Here is a 23,846-nt window from a genome sequence, read left to right as displayed (position 1 = left end):
TGCTGCTTCTGTCACTGGCAAGGGAATTAATTTCAGCCTGAATATCATCCTGCTGATTAACTGCCCTAGCAGGAAAACTGAAAAGAACTGTACTTAGATATAATGCTGCCTTGTGATTTCTGGAGCCCTGCTCTTCTACATTCCTATGGAAAAAGAAAAGATAACACGTTTAAAAATTCTCTTTCTCACAAAAACAGTAAGGGAACAATCATATTCACAGGACTTTGTTTCTCCAATCTTTCTTCACCTTAAGCAGTGATTCCCAAGCAGGTGAGATGTCTGAGGGCATTCAAAGGTAGAACCAACTAGAGAACTGGACATTAATGCCAGGTACAGGTGGGAGATTTGCCAATTTCCAATGACTGTTTTGCTGTGGCATCTTCTGGCTACAGGGAGCAACAAAGGGCAAGGGTAACTGGGCGCTGCTGCACGCAGAACAGTTATGCCCACTTGGAGGTGGGGACGCTTTGGAACTAAGAACATGTTCCAACTTGTCCTCCCTCCTTCTCACCATGAACCTTCCTTGCACCCACTCTTCCCCATGATGCCACAAACCAGCAGGTTCAGGTAGCACAGAGCAGACTGACTGGTGTTGACTGGTAATTTCTCAGGTCAGACTTGCACCAAAAATACATGCAAGAGGCCATATGGACTTCAGTTTAGGGCAGAAATTGTGAGGGGCTTTGACTGTTTATAGTGCCCCTATTTTGATATTTTCTCTAGGAGCCGATGCCGGTTCCTTGGGAAAGATGTCAAAAGAGTGCAAGTTTTTGTAGGGGATGAAACTCTTTAGCCATGGAGGGGCATGGTGGATGGGACAAATTATTCAGCCAAAGACGTACTTGGTGTCATCGGAGTAGATTATCCTTACTTTACCATCCCCTCTCCTAGACAACAATTCAAAACCCTTGGTTATCTCTTAACCTCAGCTTGAAGCAACAGAAGATGTTTTATTTTGCTTTTCTGGGAATCAATTAACCTTCTAGCTTAAAAAACATAAGAGGAGCAAGGGGATTAGAAAAGCTGCACTTCAAACTGGCAATCTGATCCACAATATCAAAATTAGTCTTTAAAAAGGTTCAAAACTTAAAAGGTTAAAATCAAAATCAGAGCACTGAAATACCAACAGAACAGTGTGAATGAACTAAAGAACGTATTTTTGTTTGCAAGTGTGAAAACTTGAGATTTAAATTGTTAATCCTTATTTGGGAAAGACAACAATCAGTAAAACTCACAAGATTGCAGAATTCATTTCACATCCAACTCTAATCTCAACTAAAAGATGCCACAAAAGGATTATTCTTACAGAATTACAAACAAAAGGGGTTTCTTCCAACAAGAGTATATTCAGTAGTTTATCCAACAACCTTGCACTTCTCCCTCTTTTTATCCCTGTCCCCAAAGAGCAGTTTAATTTCTGTGTCTTGCAAACCATTAAAAGGCTGAGCAGCAAGAGAAACACACAATCAGAAACTGTACCATCAACAGACAGGCAGAACTAAATTTTAAGGTAAATCAATACTACACTAACTGAAGGCAGCACGAATCAAGTCATACCTGAAGAAGACTTATGTGAGTTAACTCTATTTTTAGATTACATAGTAACCTTTCATAAAGGGTGTGGAATCTATCGGAAGGCTAACATGGGAGGGATGAATGGTGGTGGTAGAAAGAACATGATGGACATCAACCCCTAACATCACCTGTAAATAATGTTACCAACTCTTTCTCTATCCTCAAGTCCCAAAGAATCCCCATGTTCCCATGTGCAGTGCATTCAAAGACAAGATGGTGGTACTCACCCTACTACCACAATTATAAAATCTAGTAAATTCCAGCCATTGCGGAGGTAAGCGTTGGGGTGAAAGAGAAGTCCATATGCTATTACTTTTAAAAATGCTTCCACTGTAAAAATTATGAGAAAGAGATATTCCACTCGTTCCTGGGGGGAAGACAAGAAAACAAGAAAGACAATAGTTAGCATGACTGAAAAACAGTGGAAAAGAACATCTTTTTTTTTTTTTTTAACTTTCTATCCATACAGCATCCAACTCACTGATTCACTGCTTAGGTACATCTAATGTGCATGTCTTGCTAAAAGACTTTTTTAAATTTACATCTGCATAGTGTTGCAGCCAGTTTGACAGGACAGTGACAGCAAATTTTGCCTTGGCAAGGACTGAACATTGCACAGGTCTGTGCACAGGAGGAGGAGAGAGGATTAGCAGGCATGTTCTAGCACTCAGTCCTCTGCAGGGTACATTGTAAAATATTGTCAGTCTTCAAGACGAGCTGCATGCACCCAGTTCTTTTCTGCCTCTGGAGAGGAAACGTTGCTGGATGCAATGCTGTGGAGAGACATGGGGAGAAATAGCAGAGAGGCCCATCTGGGACTGATGCATGTGTCATACTGTGCCTTCTTTTTTTGACTTGTCATATGGGACTCCCTTTTCCTTTGCTGGGGAATAGGTAGGCTGAATGTTGGTGACAAACGATTTACAGATCAGGCCGACTAATGCAAGAGGCATTTAGTCATTCCATCAGAAATGTACATGACTGTGAAATACAGGCTGCAGTTAAGCACATCCAAAGTCACTCCCAGTTACAGTATAGTCTGATTCAGGACAAACAAGCAGACTTGCGGAGTCAGTACACAGACTCTCTGTCTCCCCTGTCCCTGGGATTTTTAACTCCAGTGAGGAATCAGACTAGCAGTAATAATGCAGAAATGGCACTTCCATCCAAGTAGGAGGGAAACTGCAGCATTAGCTGACCACTACAAAAGTGCTGCATGGCAAGCTGGGTAGGAAATAAATACACGGAAACTCGACGACACCAAAAGGAGACTACGTCCCTGCAAGGTTAAACTACAAAATCAGTCATTAAAAGTTCACATTAAAGAAATAAAAATATGTGATAAATACAAATTAAAACAACCTAGAGATTCTAGTTTGATTGCATCTTGAAGGATACCCAACTAAACAATCAGATAGGTACATTATTTTTCTTTTCAGCTCCAAACTGTCATGGCCCTCTTTCAGCTCCAGGTAATTAAAGGCAATCCACTAGCCACTAGTTATCAAAAAACACATTAACTAATTCATCTTCATGTTTACATTAATGTGTTATTTTACATGCCTGAAAAATTCTGTCTGACAGCCATAGGCACGTATTTCTGCTTCAAAATATTGCTGTTTTCCCTCAGATAATGCTATCATAATGTTTGCAGTATTCCCCTGTGCTTAGTACAGGGAATATCTACAAAAGAAAAAGATTGAGTATTGTTCCTTGCTTATTTAATCCATTTGTAAAGCTTTTAAACACATCCGCAGTTCTCCCTGATAGATTCAGGACATTAAGTTTTTCTCTCTCCTCGAACTTAAAGGAGGAAACAACAGCATATAGCAGTAGTGATTACCATATCTCCAGCTCTCCATATAGTAAGTGCATTACTGCATATAGCCTAGGAATTAGCACGTAATTGCTAACAACTACAGGTCCAGTCATGGGCATGGCCACAGAAAAAAACCTCCATAATGGCTTGGTCCATTCTTAGAATGGATTAATCTGGCTTTACTCCTCTCTGTACTGCTCCTAAAAACAGAGTAGGTACTAACTGGTATACAGACTATAGTAAAATAAACCCCAACTATCAGAGCTCTATGCACACATTTGTAAAGTACAACGAACTGTTAGGAGACATCTTAAAAAAAAAAACAAAAACATTGTGTGAAGGGAAGTCTTTATGCAGTGTTCTTCTGATTGCCCTGCACCTTTGCGCTGCCACATGCCTCTAGCAGCACGGCATGAGGCCAGGCTCCAACCTGGCACCGCAGGCAGCTACCTTGCGCTAGCTCTGCCCAAGAGGCAATGCTCTGGCTCTGAGAGGACAAGGTGAAGCCTGTGTGAAGGCTGGCGGAACACGAAAATGGGCACCACAGGGGAACAACATGCTGAGAATTGAAGATGGCAGTATGGCGTGTTGCATCTGGGATTGAAATGGCCTTCCTAGAGATGAATGAACACTTTCAAGAAGGAAACAGAGATTTCTCTTGCTACAATCCAGTCTATCAATGGGCCTCACTCTGTGTTTCAGCTAAAGAGTTTCTGCAGTTGTGAGCAAGTTTTCATTCCCTTCCTCCAGAAGGGTCACCAATAGGCCTGTGACCGCTCTCATTCAGACTGCTTTTGAGCATGCCCTTCACAATTAATTCATCTGACATCCCACTCCATAGAGACATGAGCTCACTGAGAAGCCCCCCAAAATAGTACTTCACCTAAAACCCCTCTTGGCACTCACAGCTGAGACTGGTTTCAAGGAGATTTTGAGAAGCTCACCATCTTCTTTGGTTGGTTGGAAACACAGTGATGAAAAAGAGGAAGCACTAAAGCTGACTGGGCGCTGAAAACACTGTTCTTGACTATGAGGACCTCTAGGACCTTGCCCTTGGACAAATACTGCTGCCAGCTTTGTGTCTAGCTTTGCACTTGTTCTGTGGCTGCAGAGCCCTGCTGCACATTTTGGGCTAGAGGAAACTTTCTGCTCCATAAATTTCATTGGAATACCTGTATTATCTGCAATCAAAAAAACCCCCAAGGAACGAAATAATCTGGAAAATTCTAGAATAAACTACATTTTTGTTGTTTGTTTAATACTCTATGCACTATCCAGAATTTCAACAAGTAACAAGTTCCATTCGGCTGGGTTTAAAAGCCTCGGACTTTTTTGTCTCCTGAAGACACCTGTGGAACTACAGACTCCTGTTTTGTCACTGTAATAATGCAGTTTGTTGAACCTTGTTACTGAGATAGAAATATGCCAAAATATTACACTCACACACCTGTACATCTGTACATATATGCATGTAGATTTACACATATAACTACAAGCTGCTTGATTAAAATCTTTACAATGCTCATGCTCTGGTAATGTGGCAAGATCCACGCAAAACAAGATTCTGCAAAAGCCTCTGCAATGACAATAACATACAGAATGCTGAGCAGAGGAGAGAGGTTTTATGATCCTCTGCACTTGAATTAATGATTTCAGGATCTAAAACTGAAGGAAAAATATTGGCAAGTTTAAGCAGTGCAGTTACTCCAAGGCTGTTGCAGAAAGCTACTCTTGCTTACAATTCAGAAGGATTTAAAAAAATGAGTAATTAATTTGTGTTTCTTTTCCTACACTATAAAACTCAAGAGCTTTTTATGAACACAGTATATAGCTCAGTGTAACAGGCAAAACAGTCTTGACTGGGGGAATTTAACTTAATTTAATTTATTGCCAATTAACAACAATCTTTGATTTCTGATTTGGGTACTGAGAAACATAAACAATTTAACATGTAGGGAAACACCCTTCCTGCCCTTTCCCAGGCTCAGCTTCAGCCCAGGCACCTCTCCTCCTGCCTCCCAGTCTCAGCTCCTCTCGTTTTCGCCATGAGTCCCCCCAATCCCTTTGATGAGCTAACGGGCGGCACAAGAGGTTGGCATGGGGGCTGAGTGGTTTCTTTCTGCTACTCTTTGCCCGCTTCCCCTGTGCTGGTGCAGGTCTCCAGGGGCTCCTCCGAGGCACCTCCTCAGGCACGCAGCGCGTCCCCAACACCAGCACCACTGGCCTGCCGCCCTCTTTGAACCCTGTCCTGGTGGCAGCCATTGAAGCCTCAGCGGGCGGGGCTGCCTCCGGCAGTTACAGAACCGGCTGGAAGCGGCCGAGACCGGCACGGGGCGGTTTGTGGCCCCGCCCACCGGGCAGCCCCCGCTGCCCCGCCCTGCCCATGCCCTCGGAAGCGGGGAGCTGACAGACGGGACTCGGCTACCCGCAGCGTGAGGCCGCAGCCTGAGGAGCACCTACCCCGCGCGGCAGCCGCGCAAGGATTGCTTTACCTCTGCTGAATGGGCCGCTCGTTTCAATCCTTGCTGTCAGGGATGAGGCGCCCTCGGCCCCAGTGTTTCAGGCTCCCCCCCGCCCCCACCTCCGGGGACACAGCTCTGCTCCTCTGAGGAGCCAGTCTGGTGCCTTTTTAAAAGAAACACAGGGTGTCCTCTGGGGAGAGCGCCCCTCTACACGGCCGCTACCTTCTGGGAGGGAAAGGAGAGGCGAATGGCGTTGTCACTTAAAGCACGTTCCCAAACCCCAGAATCAAAGCAGAGGGAGCTTATTTTGAAGCTATATGGAAGAGGCAATGGTGTTTTTCCCTTCCTGCCTTAGAAACGGGAACTGTGGTGAGACTGCTGAGGTACATGAAGGATATTGTAAGTGGCAGAATTACAAAGTAGGAACTTTGTACTTGGACAGTAGTGATGAAAATGGAAGGAGAAAAAGGCAAAATACACGTGGAAGAAGAGAAACAACAATAGTTTGCTAAAACTGGCCAGTCTCTGGAGCATACATAGATGTTTTGGGGCTGGCTCCACTGCCTTTCTTTTTATAGATACAGGACATGAGCATCAGCTACAGTAGCTGATACATTAGCCAGCACTAACATTGCCAAGAAACAAATTGCTTATTTTCTTACTCTTAACAAAGAAACAGTAAGTAACTATTGAGACTCTAACATATACTTCCAAAAGAGGCTCACAGTATTAACTACAAAACCCCTCTAATGCCATCTACATTCTGAAGATGCTAAGGGTTTGTTTTTGTTTTTAATTAATTTTTAAACTGTACCTAATGACATCCTGAATTAATAAGAGTCTGAAAACAGGAAGTAAAGTAAACCATTGCAGGGAGCCGTGAAGTTTTTCTGCCATTAGGAAAGTCCTCAAAGGATTCACTGTAGTTTGATGCCCAGGCTCTCCAGTCTCCATGCACCTGGCAGCACTACCAGCTTACAGTATTTGCATTACAGGATTTCTTCCAGGCTCCAATCAGACTCAGGTCCTTGCATTTCAGTCTAAAATTTAGTCATTACCGGTTTTCTCAATCTTCACTTTTTCCCTTTGCTCACACCTAGCCCAGCCTGTGCTACAATCTCCGTTTCAAAAGCTAGCTCTTGCATATTTGAAGCAATATGCAGCAAGTCCTGCACATCTATAACCTTTTTAGCTGCCTGTTTGACCTTAGACTAAGTTACGTCAGTGTCTGCATTATTATTCCCCAGTGCTTCCCTAAACATAAGAAACTACATTTCTTCAATAATGCAAATATGCAGTTATCTAAGGAAAACAGCAGTGTTTTAAGGGCCTCTGTCATTTAGGATGTTTTGGCATTAATTGTACAAACAGCTTCTGAGAGATACAAGTCAGAGTGGAAGCCCTCAGACATTTTCCTAGTAGGAAAAACAATCTTTTGCTGATTGACAGTAAGGAGACTGAACTACAGTGTTGGGAAAGAAGTTCCAGAAAACTGTATGTAAAAAGTTCCATGTTTTTGGATTACAGATTATCATCACATCTGAGATACGGATATCCGCACTGTGTGAATATGCTCACCTGAAGCTACTGTTAGCATTGACAACTTCGACCTTTGGTGCTGAAGAACCACTTACAGGATCAATTCAATAAAGCTGATGTTAAGTCAGGTTTGTTGACACTGGGTCAGTTCTGAATGCACTCAGTTGCAGAGGAGATACTTCCAGCTAAGTGTATGTGAATATACTGACATGACAAACATGTGAAGGAATAAAATGTAAAGCATGCTTGAGTTTTTTTTGTTTGTTTGACTCCTTAAAATTACTGTAATTCCAGAAAAAAAGTGTCAGTTTTCCTTCGTTTCATAAAGTGAAAAGACTGGTAGGATGGCATACTGCTGAACATAATTCCTTTGCTGTTACAAGTCCTAAAGCTAGTTCTAAAACAGTGCCCCTTCCTCTAGCTGTTCCCTATGAATAATATTTTTAAAAATCAAGCAAAAGCACTAGCTAATATTACCTGACAAGAGTAAAATAAAGCCACAAAGGGAAGTGGATGAGTAGCAGACAGCTAAGCCTAGCCCACTGTGTTGTAAACAGAAGTCAGAACAGTTTCTGGAAGATTAGATTTCCAAGCATGTTCAGCACTGCCTTCCCCTACTCCACCCAAATTCAGTATCTGTTTTATGGTAAGTGTTACTGTGAGAAAAACTAAATTTGACATGGCGTACTGCAGAAATACCCCCTTTTAACTAACAGCTGATCCTAAAAATGGGAGTTACTGTCATGTGCAGCTACTTAAATCCAACATTTGAAGACTAAACCAGATAAATACAGAATTCTCAGTAAACTGAAATGAGAAATTACACAACAGGAATGTTGTGCAAGCCACTCTTCAGTACTTTATAATAATTCATAACATGTCTATGATCCATTTGAAGATCTCCCACAGAAATGAATAGAAGAATAGGACATTAGTAGTTCTGAATGATCACAGACCTGATACATATGCTCTATATACAAGAGTTCCTTGGTAAATCAATGAATACTTCATGTATAGCTCTTATAGGATCTAGTTAAGCTCCTTATTTTTCTTAGGGTACTCTAGCAAAGATCAAGTTGAAGTTATTTATGGGTTCAGTGGAATTACATTTTATGTCAGAGTTCAATTGTAATACAAAGTCAAGGTGTAAGAGGGTCAATTCCCTGTGCTAGGTATCTTGTGCAAGCATACATTCCCTTTCAGTGAGCCATGTGTTCCTTATTCACTCAGAGCAAAATGCAGTTGAGGATGCCATTACTGTTCTGATTAATCAAAATTTCACCTCCATTTTTGCTAATAAAAGTGGAGAAACAGGCTCCAGCTATACAGAATAACTTAATCATTGAGAATCTTGCATTTCAGAAGGCTTGACATGCCAGTCCTGTGTGCACCAGAGGCAAGGCAATTTTGAAATCTTTTACTGGAGAAGGTTCTGAGCAACTTGACCTAACTTTGAGGATAGCGCCGCTTTGAGATAGAAGTTGGACTCGTCGACCCACAGATGTCCCTTTAAACCTATATTTTTCAAAGATTCTACACCCATGTTTTCTCAATCTAAATGCATCCCTGTCCTCAGCAGGATGCCTCATTCTCCATGGTTAGACATGCCCCTTTCTATATCCATATAAAGGATTATGCATCCAACTGGACCTAAATTTTGGACTCTGGTGCTGATTAGATAATGTCTAACCAATATAAGATTTTTCTTTACAGTTTTTGGCTAACAGTAGGGGAAATCTCTTGGGTTTTATTGCTTAAGATTGCTTCTTTCTTGGTTTGAAATAGAACAATAGGATTCTCTCCATATTTGAACTAAAGCCAGAGAATATGTTCTGCAGGAGTTGGGAGTTTTTTGTGTAAAAAAGAATTGGAGACATCCAACCATTCAAACCTGCATAGTTCTGAGGAAGCAAAGAAAGTCATATCAGAGGTTCTTTTGGTTTGGTCCACTACTCTGATTAAGTTGAAATGAACTGTCACTTTATATTCTGGTCAGATCAATATGAGATTTCCCTTCCTGAGGGAAGCAGCATTACAGAAGGCAGCATAAGGTTTATGATCGTCAGCCTCATTTAGGACCTCTGGATAGGAATTAAAAGCTGGCTAGGTGTTGTTTTGTTATAATGTGCAGGAATGAAATTTGCCCCCTAGTAAAAAGCTTTTTATTAGTTCCCTTTATGCAGTTTCAGATGCAGTGAGGCAGTCCAGTACCTTCTCCCAAGGTTAAAACAGACATTTGAAATGCCACAGTCAATTGTCCATCTACCAGACATGGACTGAGGACAGAATACCAGAGGCATCCATTTAAATCAGAGCAGCTTCAGTATGACAGCTACATCTAAGAGATCATCACAAGGCATATCATGTCTCATTCAGCTTCCCAAATGACTCTGGTAAGTTAGACATTGGCTACTCACCATTCCATTATAAAACTTTATTAGTATTATTAACATTAAAACAGCCCCCTCTAGCCTAATCTTTCTGTGCTCAAAACCATATTGGTGTTTAATGCTGAGCATTTTGGTGCCAGGCAGAACTGTAAATACATACCCCACTTTAGAAGGAATTTAAAAAAAACAGCTGTTAAATGATACTGGATTTTCAGGACTGTTTATAAAAGGCCTTTACAGCTCATCATCTAAGCAAGATACACTAAGATGCTTGCTGCTGGAAATAAGCTACAGACACAGAAATGACTATTCTAAAGATTTTATTGCTTCTTACCATATATGGTATGGTTCCTGAGATCATAGTTTTTGAGTTCTTCTCATTATATGATTATCATCTGATCATGATGATCATGATCAGTGCTTTCAGTACATTATTTCCCAATGAGTTTCTAAACTTCATAGCTGTAGGAAAAATGCTTAAAATAAGCAAATCTCAAATGTCTGACTGCTGAAAAGATGTAACCCTGTCCTCAAGGGATTTATTAATTTCAAGTCAATCACATGATTTTTAGGGCAGATGATTGATTTTTTTTATTCCTTGGAATCAACATTACCATAATATATTACATATCATGTAATTTGTCTGCCTTGTAAATTTAGGCTGCTGGAAGGTACTTGGAGGAATCTTCATCTTCATAGTCAATCATCTCTTCTAAGAGCTCACTGAAATTGAACCCCAAAATGAAGGACTGAATTTCCAATAGAACTCAACATGTGGATAGTGTGTTCCTTTGGAAATCTGCCCATAATGAGAATTTCTATGTGCCAAAGGTTTTTATATTTCCCTCATGGATAAGGGGTGTGGAAGAGTTGCATTCCATACCATTAATTTAATGAGGTATCTTTTCTCTCGGAAGGGTTTTTTTCTTTCTGTTTTAAAATGATCCAATCCTCCAAAGTTCTGAGTAATTTCAGTAGATTCCAGGTTAGACGAACATATAGTCTAAGTCAAGGATAATTTTGCTACTAACTTGAACATGGAAAGTATTATTCTCTTACCAGATAGGTCAGTAAGTATCTACAGTCTGGATCCCCCATTTCACCTCAACCTGTTCACAATGCTCAGGTGACACTTAAGAATTGGAAACCTTCCCTCAATCCCCTTGCAAAGGAAGCCCCAATCTGAAGGCACCTCCAGTGAGCACCAAACCAGCAGAATCACTGGCAACATCTTTCTTGTCCAAGCCCTTGAGTTAGGGCATGTTTGTAGGACAGGAGAGGAGAAGAAGAAGAAGGGTGAGGAGAGCTGAAGAAAGAAATATCTGAACAGCTAGCATAGGATCACTTGTCAGCAAACATGGGTTCCCCAAGAAATGATAGCCACAACCAGCACAATTTAGACCTTCCATGAACTACTCACAACTACTATAGGACTTGGACTAAGAACTGTGGAGCCACAAAAAAAAACCCTGCAGAAAGCCAGCCCTGAATCTTTGTTTTAATAGGCCAATGATCACAGAGTTTTCTCTGACTGACCACTCAGAAGGAGCTAATTGAATCCCACTTTTAAAATATTTTTGTCAAATGCACTTTAATCTGAACACTCTTGTGCATTTTATGATGCTCTAATTTATGTTTCTAATCTATTATGATTCTTTTATAATTGTCTGTGCAGCACAGTAATGCCTGACAGGGAATGCTTTATAAATAAATTGAATTTATGACTATTTATAACTCTCCCTCTTGAAATTTCTAAGCAAATAAAGTGATATCAGTTCAACTCTGCATGTTCTAGGATTTAGGTCTTTCAGTACATATTCATACAAACACACAATACGCATATGTGAGTGAGAGAGAGAGAGTGCATGTGTGTGGGGGGAAATGTGCCTCTGTGTGTGTGTGTGTGTGTGTGTGTGTGTGTGTGTGCTTGCATGTGCGTGTGTGTATGCATGCATGTGTGCGTGTGTGACCTTTTCTTTCCACAAGTAATTTAAGGGCATATTTAACATTTTGTTCACACTGCTCACAGTAGACAGGAAAAACAACTGAAGGGAATGAAAAATGAAAAGTCCTTGCAGCTTCTCTAGCTCAGTTTCTGTCTTTCCTTCTGTGGGGTAAAGTATCTGAGGTTTTGTTTACTACCTCTGAGTAAGTTTCTGTTCATTTGCTTGCTGCTTGAATGGACAGGGCACATGAAATGAGGCAGCTAAAAGGACCTTTGACAACCAGCACATAAAACTCATTTTAGTTCCTTAATGGAAGTCTAATTGGTAATTAAAAACATGACTGTGACCTGTGCTGTACCCAGAGAATAGAAATGAACTTCATTTTGAACAGACAAAGCTCACAAGGCTACAGCTCTTCATAGTAGCAAGATTTCTTCTGGGAAAGGAGAAGTGAACTGCTTTTGCTTTTAGCAGTTTTTGCTAATTTATGCTTACCTGAACCCCTCAAACTACTGATATTCTTTGCCAGCTTTTCCATTCCTTAGCTCAAATTCCACCAGCAACTTTGCTTACCCTTAACATAGTGGCTGCAGGTGCTGAAAGACATCTAGGGATTAGAAGCTGGAAACTGGAGTTCAGATTCCTCATCTCTCAGTGAGACTGGGACATGTTTCTTCATTTTTTGTAAGCCAAACCTTTGTTTCATCCTCATATGTGCATGTATTGGGGCATAAAGGGGAAAATACCAATTCTGACACACAATACCATCTTTTGACCACTTGGGCTGACATTAGGTCTGGTATATTTTGGTCAGATAGCTCAGCCAGTAGAAAAGACAAGGCAGTGGATCACCGTCACAAAGCCTGCAGAAGCATTCTAGCGGGTGCAGATTAATGCAAGGTCAAGTCACATCAAAATATTTGTATTTGCTTCAAGAAATCCAAACATCTGGGAATGTTAAAACATTTTCTTTCAATAAAAATGTTTAAACATAATGCTCTGTTGTTTCTGCACTCAAACTCATTGAGAACTCCTTTGGAGACAGGGGAGAGGAGGAACATCATATTTAGAGTATTTCAACTTTTCATTCAAATTTTCAACCAAAACAAATTTTGAATATCAGAATTTCCTATAAAATGCCTAGATTTCAACCGGTCTTGCTGGCAAACAAACAGGAGGGAAAATGGGGAGAAGAGAAACATCTCTGAAATGGGTTAATGCCTACTAATGCATTTAATTCATGAAAAAGGAAGAAAGACTTTTAATGTAGTTCAGGCATTAATGAGGAATGAATATTGTCCTAATGCCACTTTTTGCATGTAAAAAAAAAAAGACTTAAAAGAATTATAGTGAACTACTAATTTTAAAGCCAGAGGAGAGGCAAATAATGTACATGTTTTTTTTTTCTTACTATGATAAACACTTAAAGCAATATTTATGCTCAAGTAGGTACTTTTAAAATGAAAACTATGAAAAATATTACCCTCTGGACAGTAAAGGTCAGTAATGTTATTAATTTTCTGTCTTTAATTAAACTCAGCTTAATCAGCTTCTGGCTAGTTTGCAAAAAGGTATTTTCTTCCTACATCCCTCTGCTTCAAGGGTGGCATATCGCCTGCAAATACTATATGCTGTGGGATCTCTGTCTAAAGAGAAAATTAGGTTGCAGCTGTCCTGTGCGCAGCATCTAAATCCTGCCCCTAACCAGAATTCCCTTTCATCAGTTACAAGCAAATCCTTATTAACCCCATGGCTCAGGAGGTCACTCCTGGTGAAATGATCTCTCAGAACTCAGCCAGATTTCCTCTACGTCCAAGAGACTACTGCTCCAGGCTGGCAAACATTTTGCCAAATGGACTTGAATTTCAAAGATTTTGTGTTCACTTGATAAAAATAAGATGTTACACACTTTGTGTTTTCACTCTGTTCCCAGTGCCCCTCTCTCTTCAATCACTCTCAGGCTCTAAGCAAACAGGATTCATATTGATCTGCCTGAAAATTATTTTTAATGCTATTAATGTTACAGGCTGCTATACTGGATGTCTTCCAAGCTTTTCAACCTTACGTGTTGTTCTGACTGATCTGTAATACACTAAAACCATCACTTTTGCCCGTCTGCTGGCAAAGTCCCAACTCGCACCACAGAAATAAAACACAGCCAATGCCTGCACGTGAACTCATTTTGGTGAGGTATAAGTGTTTTCCTGGGCTCAGTACATATTCCTCATAGCCTTGCAGATTCTGCACAGTGTCATCCTGTGACATCTCTGGCTTTTCACCCCCTCCACTCCCCCTGCCCCGCTTTTTGTACATTTTAGGTCATGCATATTAAAGCTGGGCTCATTGCTGCCAGTGCAAAAGTGGCAGGAGCTGGATGAACTCCTGGATAGTCATAAGAGAATTATTCTCTTATCATATTGTTATCTCCCAGTCAAACATGCAGCAATTACTAAACCAAAGACTGTCACATCAAACTGAGAGACATCAAATCCAAACTTCATATTTAAGGTTGTAAAAAGTTAATAGCTTAAATTAATGTGATGGTATTGCAGGTAACGCTCTTAAGATACATTGTACTATAAGGCACCACTTTGAAAAAAGTGAGGGCAAAAATACAGATTTTATAAACACTGTCATGAAGCAGATTTTAACTGAAGTCCTTATTTGGACAAGTTTTATATCAACTTCTAGAAGTCTGGCATGAGCAAGAATTGAATAAAAACTAAGTACAGTAAGCTTTGGCCCAGTAATACTTGAAATATTTTCCAACATTGACACTAAATATAATTGCAGAGACTGAGGATTTTAGTGTTTTAATTGTCTGCAAACTCTTCTAAGGAGTGCTGTGCTCATGTTTGAGGAATGAATGGTGAAACGGATTAACAAATGAAATGGAATAAGGCATTATGAATTACAGAACAGCACAAAGGGTGGGAAAAAAAGGAATAAACACATAAATGGTGAAAAATAATTTAGGATACAAGTATTTCATTCTGTTTTAAACAGTCTTTGGTACCACTAGTAATACATGAATGGAAGGAGAGCAAGTTTTGCAGGTGACAAGTATTCACAGTCCACAGCTTCCTTCAGATCTCTTAAAAAGCTCCAGAAACCAGCATAGAAACTTAATATTTTTTCATAAAACAGTTCCTTCATGGAAGACGACCTTGTGATTAATTTTTTGCAAAGATTTTTGTGTTTTGCTAAATTATTTCCATTCTAGTTAAGCAATCTAAAACTGAAATTTTCCAATGCCATTTTTTCCCCTCATAAGCATTCCCTTCTTATAGGTCCATCATGATTCATGAAGATGTGGGCAAACACTGGTAAGCAGGCATGTCACAAGCACTTGAATCAACCCTCTGAGCATAACAGCATTCCTCAACTTATCTTCCAGCCACACTGTGTCACTACATGTCCTCTCTTTCACGCTGCTTCTCTGTCTCACTTAGCTTTATTTCAAACTCAATTCATTTTCACAAGGAGCCGAAATGTAATAAGCAAATAAGACTGTCAGTTCACTGACTGTTGACAAAGGGGCTATAAAATAAAATAATTAAGAGAGTTTCTTTAATTTTCATTAGTTTCTTTTCTGCAATCACTCCCTTCATGAAATGTTCAATTACCCAGAATTGATGCCATTAGATTCTCTGTACTATACTATGTTTAGCCAGACTGCTGCACAGCAAACGGAAATGACAATGAAATCTCTTGTATAACTTGCCAGATGTGTAACTAGTACAGCTAAATTCGTCCCACAAGTTTTCTAGAACTGACTGAAAGGAGGAGATCATTAGAGATAAGCTTGTCTTATCACCTTAGGGCTTTCGATCTTCACAAAAGGCTTCAGGGGCTATAACTGATTGCAAACTGAAGATGACTCAACATCACACTATTGCAAAACAAAAAAAGCAAACATCATGCTGGGATGTGTAAACAAATGTATAAACCACAAGACATACTCAGCAGGGGTAAAAATTCTGCTGAAATTCTATGAATTCTGCTGAAACTCTGTGATTGAAGGAGTACATGGATGGACTGAAGAGGGTAGAGGGAGAACAACAAGGATCATCTGAAGTATAGAAAAATGACTTGAGAGAAATTACTGTTGGGAAGCTGTTCATCATAGAGAAGACAAGGCAGACAAGGCTATAGACTGCTGCAAGAGACAGTGAATAACCTGTTACCTACGTTCACTGTGGACAGGGCAGGAAATAATGGCTTTACACTGGCACAGAGACAACTTAGGATGGCTATTAATGAAACCTTTCTTTGAGATGGCGGTACTGGTAATAGCTCCAATGCGCTAGAGCACATTACCTGGGAAGTTAAGAAGTTTAAAGCAGTAGAGGCTAAACCCTTCTTGGGCGCAACAGCTGGACCAAATGGCCTCTCAAGATTTCTTCTAGCCCAGGCTTTTGTAGTTCTGAGGCTCAAAGAGCTGTCCAGGGTCATAAGACCAAGCCAGATTTGTCTCCTCAGAGAGACAGCTATCTATTTGCTTTGGATGCAAAGACATCAGGGGACAGTCCTTCCATATCCACGAGTGAATAGCCTCTCAAAATCTCACTGACACTCTTCCAGCTAAGTGGATCTATGCAAGAAATGTTAGTCATTTGGGAATGCAAGAAATGCCATCATTTGAAAAGGACTCAGAAGATCTCTTGGGGGGGAAACAGAATTCAGACTTCTGCCCTGGCAATCCTGCTGGAATGGAGTAAGTCCTGTTCTTCTGTTGCAGATTCAGGGTTTTTAAAGATTACCTTCTAAAGGCCAAGTTAACCAGAGAGATTGTCCCCTCTTTCAGAAGACTCTCAAGGCTTATTGTTCTGCCCAGTTCTCCTTTGCCTACTTCATTATGATGGGAGTTTTTCTTCCACAGTGGAATTGCCTCTGCAAGGCTTTTGGGAACACGACCTTGTGAATGTTTAGTCTTCTTTTGATCTCTTTTGCTTAGGGTCCACAGAGCCCCCCTAGCAGAAATACATGAGCTTTGCCGAGCATATTTTTAATTAATCCTGCGTTTATAAAAATTTGGGGATTATTGGATTGCTGAACTCCTTATGTCTCCAGAGCTATGCTGGAGTTTCCTTGATACCGGCAGCAGAGAAGGAGTTGGCATTTGTTGAGAGTTTGACTTAGGCTACTAAATTAACTGATTTCTAGTAGATCTAGTAGATCAGAAAAGCCTTCAAAGCAGCAATACTACTACATTGAATAAGTACAGTCTCCTTCACCCAAGGGTGGCAGTGGACTTCAGAGACAGTAATGAATGAATTAAAATATAAATCATATCACATGGCCAAGAGAGGAACCGTCCCTGTTTCACAATTGGGAAAATGAAGAGATACATAGGAGAAAGGTATCTGAAGGTTTGGGGTCTTCCAGTTTCTGAGTACCCATTTTGGAACAAGACAGCCTTATTTTTCAGAGACACCAAATTCTTTATTCACTAATTAGAGTGATGATGCCTCCAGGGATATGAGTTTGGCATGCTGACTTGGCTGACTTACCCAGCTAACGAGCTGATAACAATTTAGAGAAAAGAAACCTCTGACAAGCATGAAAAGATTTTGTCTAAATGTTTAAAAACCTTTGATTAATTCCTGGTGAATGAAAACTGAGATGTTGCTGCCTCTGTCCCCTTTTCCCTCTCAGTTTTTTCCACCCCACCTCTTGCCTTCTGTTTCTGACATCTGTCTGTCCTGTTGCCTCTTTGGTTTTGTTGTTGTTTTTGTTTTGCACTCCGCTTTTGTCCTTTGAATATACAAAATTTCTAGAGGTTCAGCTGCAACTGTATGTTTTTTGGGGGTTTCCATCTCTAAAACACAAGGTATCCAATACTGAAAAACAAATTTGGAAATTGAGCCTGCGTGATTATTACCTTATGACAAAATCAGGAGTAGAAAATTCCAGCAGAAGGCCCCAACCCCCAATCTTCCCACTGTGGGAGAATACTCTTCTCTTCTACACTCTAGATAAAATATACATACTAGGCTATTTTTGGGGGGTACTAAAGAAACTTCATTATATGAAAAGGATATTTGGTGGGTAATTTCTCTAAGCCATTCTGTGCTATAGCAACACACTTATGTGGCGGTATTTGTATTGTAACACCAGAGATACCAAGATGTTGCAAGAACAGCTGCAGTGTTGACTGGAGACCAGAAGACCCCAAATTCTCTCAACTGGCAAATTATATATGAACAAAAATGTCAAAAAGAACCCAGCAGCCTTCTGTTGCCACACTGGTTAAAAGCAGGGAGGATATTATATGATATTATTTGATATTATATAGCATAATACTTAATTTTATTGTGCTGTGGCTGGTATGTATTTTCATTTGCTGACAGGTCCACAACCAATGCTGACTGAAGCAAAGAGGGCTGTGGTACGTCTTGGTAGGTAGAGATAAATCCATTTACACTCACCAGGGAGGGAAATCGAGTATCTGCCTGTACAACAGAGTTCAGTTGCTCCATTTATAAGCCTGAATTTGGACAAGAAAGAGCTGACAAACTTGGTGCATTTTTCATTTCAATGGTCCCAGTGCAGTTCAGAGTTAGACCCTGTGAGTCAGTCTGCTGTTCCTCCTACCTGTTGCTATGTATGTTCTTTTTCTGTGAAATCAAAACATCCTTTGCAGAATAGTGAATCAGTTTGACTAAAACAGTATCTGACAAGACACATTCCCCAGGAACGTAACCAAGTAATGTAGCGTCTCTCTGCTCTTTAAAATGCAGAACAAAACCCAATTAAATAACAAGACAGTGCACCTACTGAGCACACAACAAGGCTTACATCTCTACAGCTCTGATGTAAAATAGGCACAATATAGCTCACTCTTCTAAAGCCATCACACTTCTTAAAAGCAATCAGAAGAATTCATGCTGTGGGTAGACTAATGAGAATGAAAATCTAAGATGAAATTAGGAGCAGGTCATAAAGGAAAGAAGGTAATATTGACTTCTGCTTAGCAGTAAATATTCTTTAACTTATTCACTCCAGTCCCTACAAATTGGTACCAATAAAGCTTTTGGTAAGGCTGGCAATCTGGAGCGTTGCAGTGTGAGCAAGAAAGACCTTCACAAGAAGGGAAATGAGGGCTTCTGATAATCACCAGTAAATACACCAAAATGACCATCAGACAAATCTTGCATCGTTCCAGCCTCAGCTGAGCCTGCCATGCCCTTCCCTCACCAGGGCTCCTACTTTATATTCTCCCAAAGGGAGCTTTATAGCCTCCTAAAATAATTTTTATTGGTCTCTGTTTTACAAGGCAGTAATTTATAAGAAATATACTACAGTTTTAGCAGTTATGCTTAACTGCTTAAAAATATCCTAGTATTTAGGAAAAAGAACCTAAGAGTAACAGGCACTATCAAATTCTGATTTTCATTATTTTTCAAATTCAGTCCAGTTAGGAAGAAAAGAATATGCACTCTCACACATACAGACCTATGCACATCAACATATTTTAATGGATGATTTTTTTTCTCTTACAGTTAGCCTCTGAATTTTTCACCTCTGAGCAAGACCTAAAAATGTACCACATCCTCTGTACTGCTCTGTAACCTGAAACCCCAAGTCTCCCTAGGAAACTTTCCTTTTAGAACAATTTAATAAGTTGTGATATTAACATCCCAACAGCTTTTCCCTTTGAGTTCCCCGTGTCATTCTCACTGTTTTGACTAATTCCTGCTAGATAAATACAGCTTACCTATATTAGAGAAATTCCTGAGTTCTGCCTTTTTTTGACTGGTGCAGCTTTCTGTACTTTCTATGCTGAGCTCTTAAGTAGCTCTGCATTGTTTAAAAGCTGTATCTTTCTACTCAGCACATCTACATTCCAGCGGAGAGTTACTTAATCCTTTTGTATACTTTCAATCTTTCTGTAAAGAATGCAGAGCTGAGCTCTTTAAAGGGAGGCAACATAAAAATCTATTTTTCTTTTATTAATGGAAAATAATCCCTGCACTATTTTTAAAAATTCCCAAATTCCCACCCCCCCCCGCCTTTTTCAGTACTATCTTTTTTCCTGCTTTGCTCAATTATAGCTGATTGGTTATTAACTGCCATGACATATGAGTCATGCAGGATCTAGGACACAGGATGTGTTCAGAGTTGCTTAATCATGTTCTAATATTTAACATGTACACTTGTTTATTAGGTAACAGAGTTGAGCATGATATTTACATTGTGCTGTATTAATTTGGGATGTTAATGCTAGAAGGGGCCAGAGAATAGATAAACAAATGTGATACAGACAAGTCAGGAGGAAGAAAGAAAAGAAAACTTAAAAGCACAATGAGAAACAGACTCTCATGGCACAGGAAGAAAGAATGCACATTCAAATTTTTCTATCTAGTTGTAGGTCTAATCTCAGTTACACCATTTTAAGCTCAGACTACCTTCCTGTTCATGGTGCCCTTCTAATTTTACCCCACAGTCGTAGCCAGTCTTTCCACACCTCAAATTCTCCTGGAAAATACCTAGATCTCAAATACCTTAAAACTACTTCAGCATATGATGACAGCTGCCTGTTCACCATATCTTAAGTTTTGCTGCCTATTAAGAAATTGGAGCCCTCTGTCCCCACTTGTATGAGGAAAGGAAAGGAACATCCTATGTGAAAATATATCCATGTTTCTCTTTTTCCTCTCTCACTCCAAGCAATTAGTCCTCCATCAGCACAGCAGACAGCTTTCGCAAGCTCACAGGAGGAAGCCACGCCGTGTCAAGGTGAAGCTGCCCATCATGTTGAATTCAGGAGCAGTGCATTAATGTTGCTGAAAAGGCAATTTAGTCTGGAAGTTCCACTGTAAGAATCACTAGCTTTATCATGGGTAAAAACAATAAAAGCCTTAAATAAGTTTCACAGCCAAGTAATCTTATCCAAGAATGACAGAGCTTTGTAGACAAGATGGAAGAAGAGAAGAGGAACAAGATGTGCTTAATATATGCAATGGTATTTGAACTTGCAATACTTAAGGAAGGAAAAGACTATGCAAAAGCCAAAAAATGCTATTTGGCTAACTTGTCCTGGAAGCACTTGACAGCCAACATGGCTTCAAAAGGCAGTTTACTGCAGGGAATGAGGTCAGACAGCTTTGCATCAGAGATGATGGCATTCTGCAACACACAGAGGGTAGATGCCTATTTTAAGGAGATAGTTTGGTGTCTCCAGAGAAACTTGATGTGGGATGAGACAACATGGAAGACTGCAGCAAGAGCTGTCTTAGAAGCAGAACTTAACTTGGGTATTGTTTTACAGATGAATTGCTTATATTGCAGTTCTTCATTGTTTTTCTTCCCCATACTTCGTAGCTTTTTGTCTCTTGTCCTCCTTCCTGTGACTTCTCCCATTTTCATTCCACTTTTATCATCTCTACATAAATAATATTTTCTTGATTTATGTCATTTTCTGTCAGTACTCCCGAGCCACTGATAAAACACTACAACCACCTACAGTAACAGCTTGTAATCCCTATATTGGATGTGTTTAATGGAAGCCCACAAGTTAAAATGTATTCCTTAGGAGGCATCAAAAAGCCAACAAGAAGGCGTGAAAAATCCAAACAAGACTAAACCAGGAAGGCATAATGTGAAAAGTCAGATTCAATTTAGAGGAAAAAAAAAAAGATTATTGAGAATCAGAGGTGCCCTGGCTCTTCTTTAATAGCACACATGGACCACTGGTACATCATCTGACTTGCAGAGAACTGTTGTAATGAAATTATGCTACTCTTCAGCAAAGGATTTGAACAGAGGCTATGCAGATGGCAAGGTATTCCCAGATGCTAGGTTGGGCCTTTATGGGCAAAAGCTGATAAACTTTTAATCTGTGTTATGGACAAAATGACTCCCTAGCAATTCCCAGGAAAGAGAAGACCCAAAGGTCACACAGCCACATTTTCCTATGCTATTGCTAGTCCTGCAATGGGCACAAGAGTGAATCAGAGCCCATATTTAAGAGACCATCTGTCCATCAGCTCCTCTGTCTGTGCCAAAGCACCTACCAGCATTTTGGCATTCCACATTTCAATCTCAGAATCTTTCACTGACTCGAGTGAGACTTGTGTTTTCCAAGTAAGTATAGAGATTTGTTTTGCACAGCAAATTTTATAATAATTGTGTTCATGGCACATATGCATCTAATTCTTTTAAACTTCCCCCTCGTACATAATTTCTAACAACGATCCCAAATTGGTCCATTCTGTCTTCACCTCTGCTGTTCACCTGGCTGCACAACCCCTTCCAGAGAGAGGTGCTTCCACAGTGCTCTGGGAAAGACTGATCATTCTGCAGCCAGCCCTCATCTTGGCTCCCCACTCCTAGGCCTCATTTCAAATCTTTTCCCACTTTTTCCCCCAGCCACTGAGCAGTTTTCTTGCAAAGTAAGCTGTAAACAGAGTTCATTTCCCTTTCCAACATTACAAACATCTTTGCCATGGCAGACAAGCTAAAACACTCAGCAATTAAGATATCACTTCAATTTATTACCCGATTCAAATTATCAAGGACCACACACTCCTGACAGTTCTCTCAGAAAAATGAAAAAAAAAAAAAAAATCATACCTCATCTCTGTAATGCCTGTCCAGAAATGTTACCACTTGAGTATCTCACAAGTGATCATAAAAACCGCAGCTTTTCCAATACCAAAATACACAAGAACCTTATAAATATTGATTCGATTTAAGGGAGGAGAGTCAACCAATATCTGTGTCCTCTGCCAAACTGCTAAAGGAAAAATACTAAAGCAGATTGGTTTACAACTTTGGAGAAGAATTGATGAAGTTCATACTATTACAAAAGGACTTTTGTCTCCATAACCCAGTGGGCTTCTGCATTTTTCCAATTTTTGATTTCCGTGTCATGTTAACAAATCTCTCTTTTTATCTTGCCACATCTTAACTGTTATTCAACTGAAAAAGAAACATGAGGTAACCAGAGAATCTATGTGGGATATTTGGTACATGGGGTAGAGGATGGAGGGAAGGCAATGAAATCCTCTCAGCCTGATTTGTGCAGGAAAAGAGGAGAGAAACATTATTACCTTGAAGCTGAGAGGCAATATACAGATATGAGTGGCAAGGGTTGTGGAAACACGGAACAGATGCAGAAACTAAGGAATGTCACTCATTCTCAATACCTCTATGGAAATATAAATTAAACTTATGTAACACTTTAAAGCTAATGGAGCTCCTTACAATGAAATTCTTGCTCCTTAGGTAGGTCAAGAGTTCCTGAGTGAACAAGTTTGTCTCTATGAAAATATAAGCCAGCCTAAGTTTTCTGATTTTCCTGGGCATTGAAAGAGGTGTCATTAACAAATCAGCACTGACACCCACTCAGGAGGAGCAGATGACCATTTTTTTTACCAATTTGTAGAATATACACCAAATTATGGTTGTACTTGGTAGCCACTGTAAGCAAAATGCTAAGATCTTTCATAACTTCCAGAATTTCTCAAGTTATATTAAAAAGAAAGGCTGGGGATTTCTACTGTCCTAGGCTACAGATGAGCTAATGCTTGTCAACCACAGAGATGTTTTAAATGGGCCACTCAGCCCACACCAGCACTGAATTAGGGCAGCTTCTCTGTCTAGAGCAGAAAATAGCATCTCCAGCCTGACTTTGTGAGTAGCTCTTGTAGTTCTTCAGGCCCACTCATAAGCTGCACACGAATGTGGGACTTACTGTTTAAAAGGGGGTATGCAAGTATACAAACTTTCGCGTCTGTGACTTATCCAAACTGTGCAGAGTGAACTGAGATGGATGAGAGGGCAGAACCTAGAACTGCCCTGTCAATTCCCTGCTCTGCCAACATGCACTGCTGACATGCTGAGAAAGAGGTAAACATCTTCTCACATGTGGTCTTCTCTCAGCAAAACAAACTTACTGGTTGGCTTCAAACTGTGGATATTGTCAAGTTAATTATTGCTGTCAAGTTAATTATTGCTGCTGTTCTTATTATTTTCCACCCATCATCTCTCCTGTAACAATTCACTAGGTTCCTTGGAGAAAGAAGTTTGTCTGCGGGTAATGATTTAACTGTTTTCTTCCTCTGCCCACCTCTCGATTGCTCTTTTATATTAAATAATCATTTATAAG

General features: G+C 40.1%; 1 protein-coding gene across 1 annotated transcript in view; it reads right to left on the bottom strand.

Annotated features, from left to right (window-relative positions):
* Positions 1–23,846, bottom strand: part of CACNA1C (calcium voltage-gated channel subunit alpha1 C) — a 495,695-nt gene that overhangs the window by 207,318 nt on the left and 264,531 nt on the right. Inside the window, exon 4 of the mRNA XM_062590597.1 lies at positions 1,803–1,942. Coding sequence (XP_062446581.1) covers positions 1,803–1,942 — 140 coding nt within the window. The remainder of the gene's footprint in view (positions 1–1,802; positions 1,943–23,846) is intronic.

Source organism: Rhea pennata, chromosome 1 (genome assembly GCF_028389875.1).
Source record: "Rhea pennata isolate bPtePen1 chromosome 1, bPtePen1.pri, whole genome shotgun sequence".
NCBI classification, from domain to species: domain Eukaryota; kingdom Metazoa; phylum Chordata; class Aves; order Rheiformes; family Rheidae; genus Rhea; species Rhea pennata.
The sequence above is the reverse complement of the archived record's forward strand: the minus strand, read 5'-3'. Positions and strand labels throughout refer to the sequence as shown.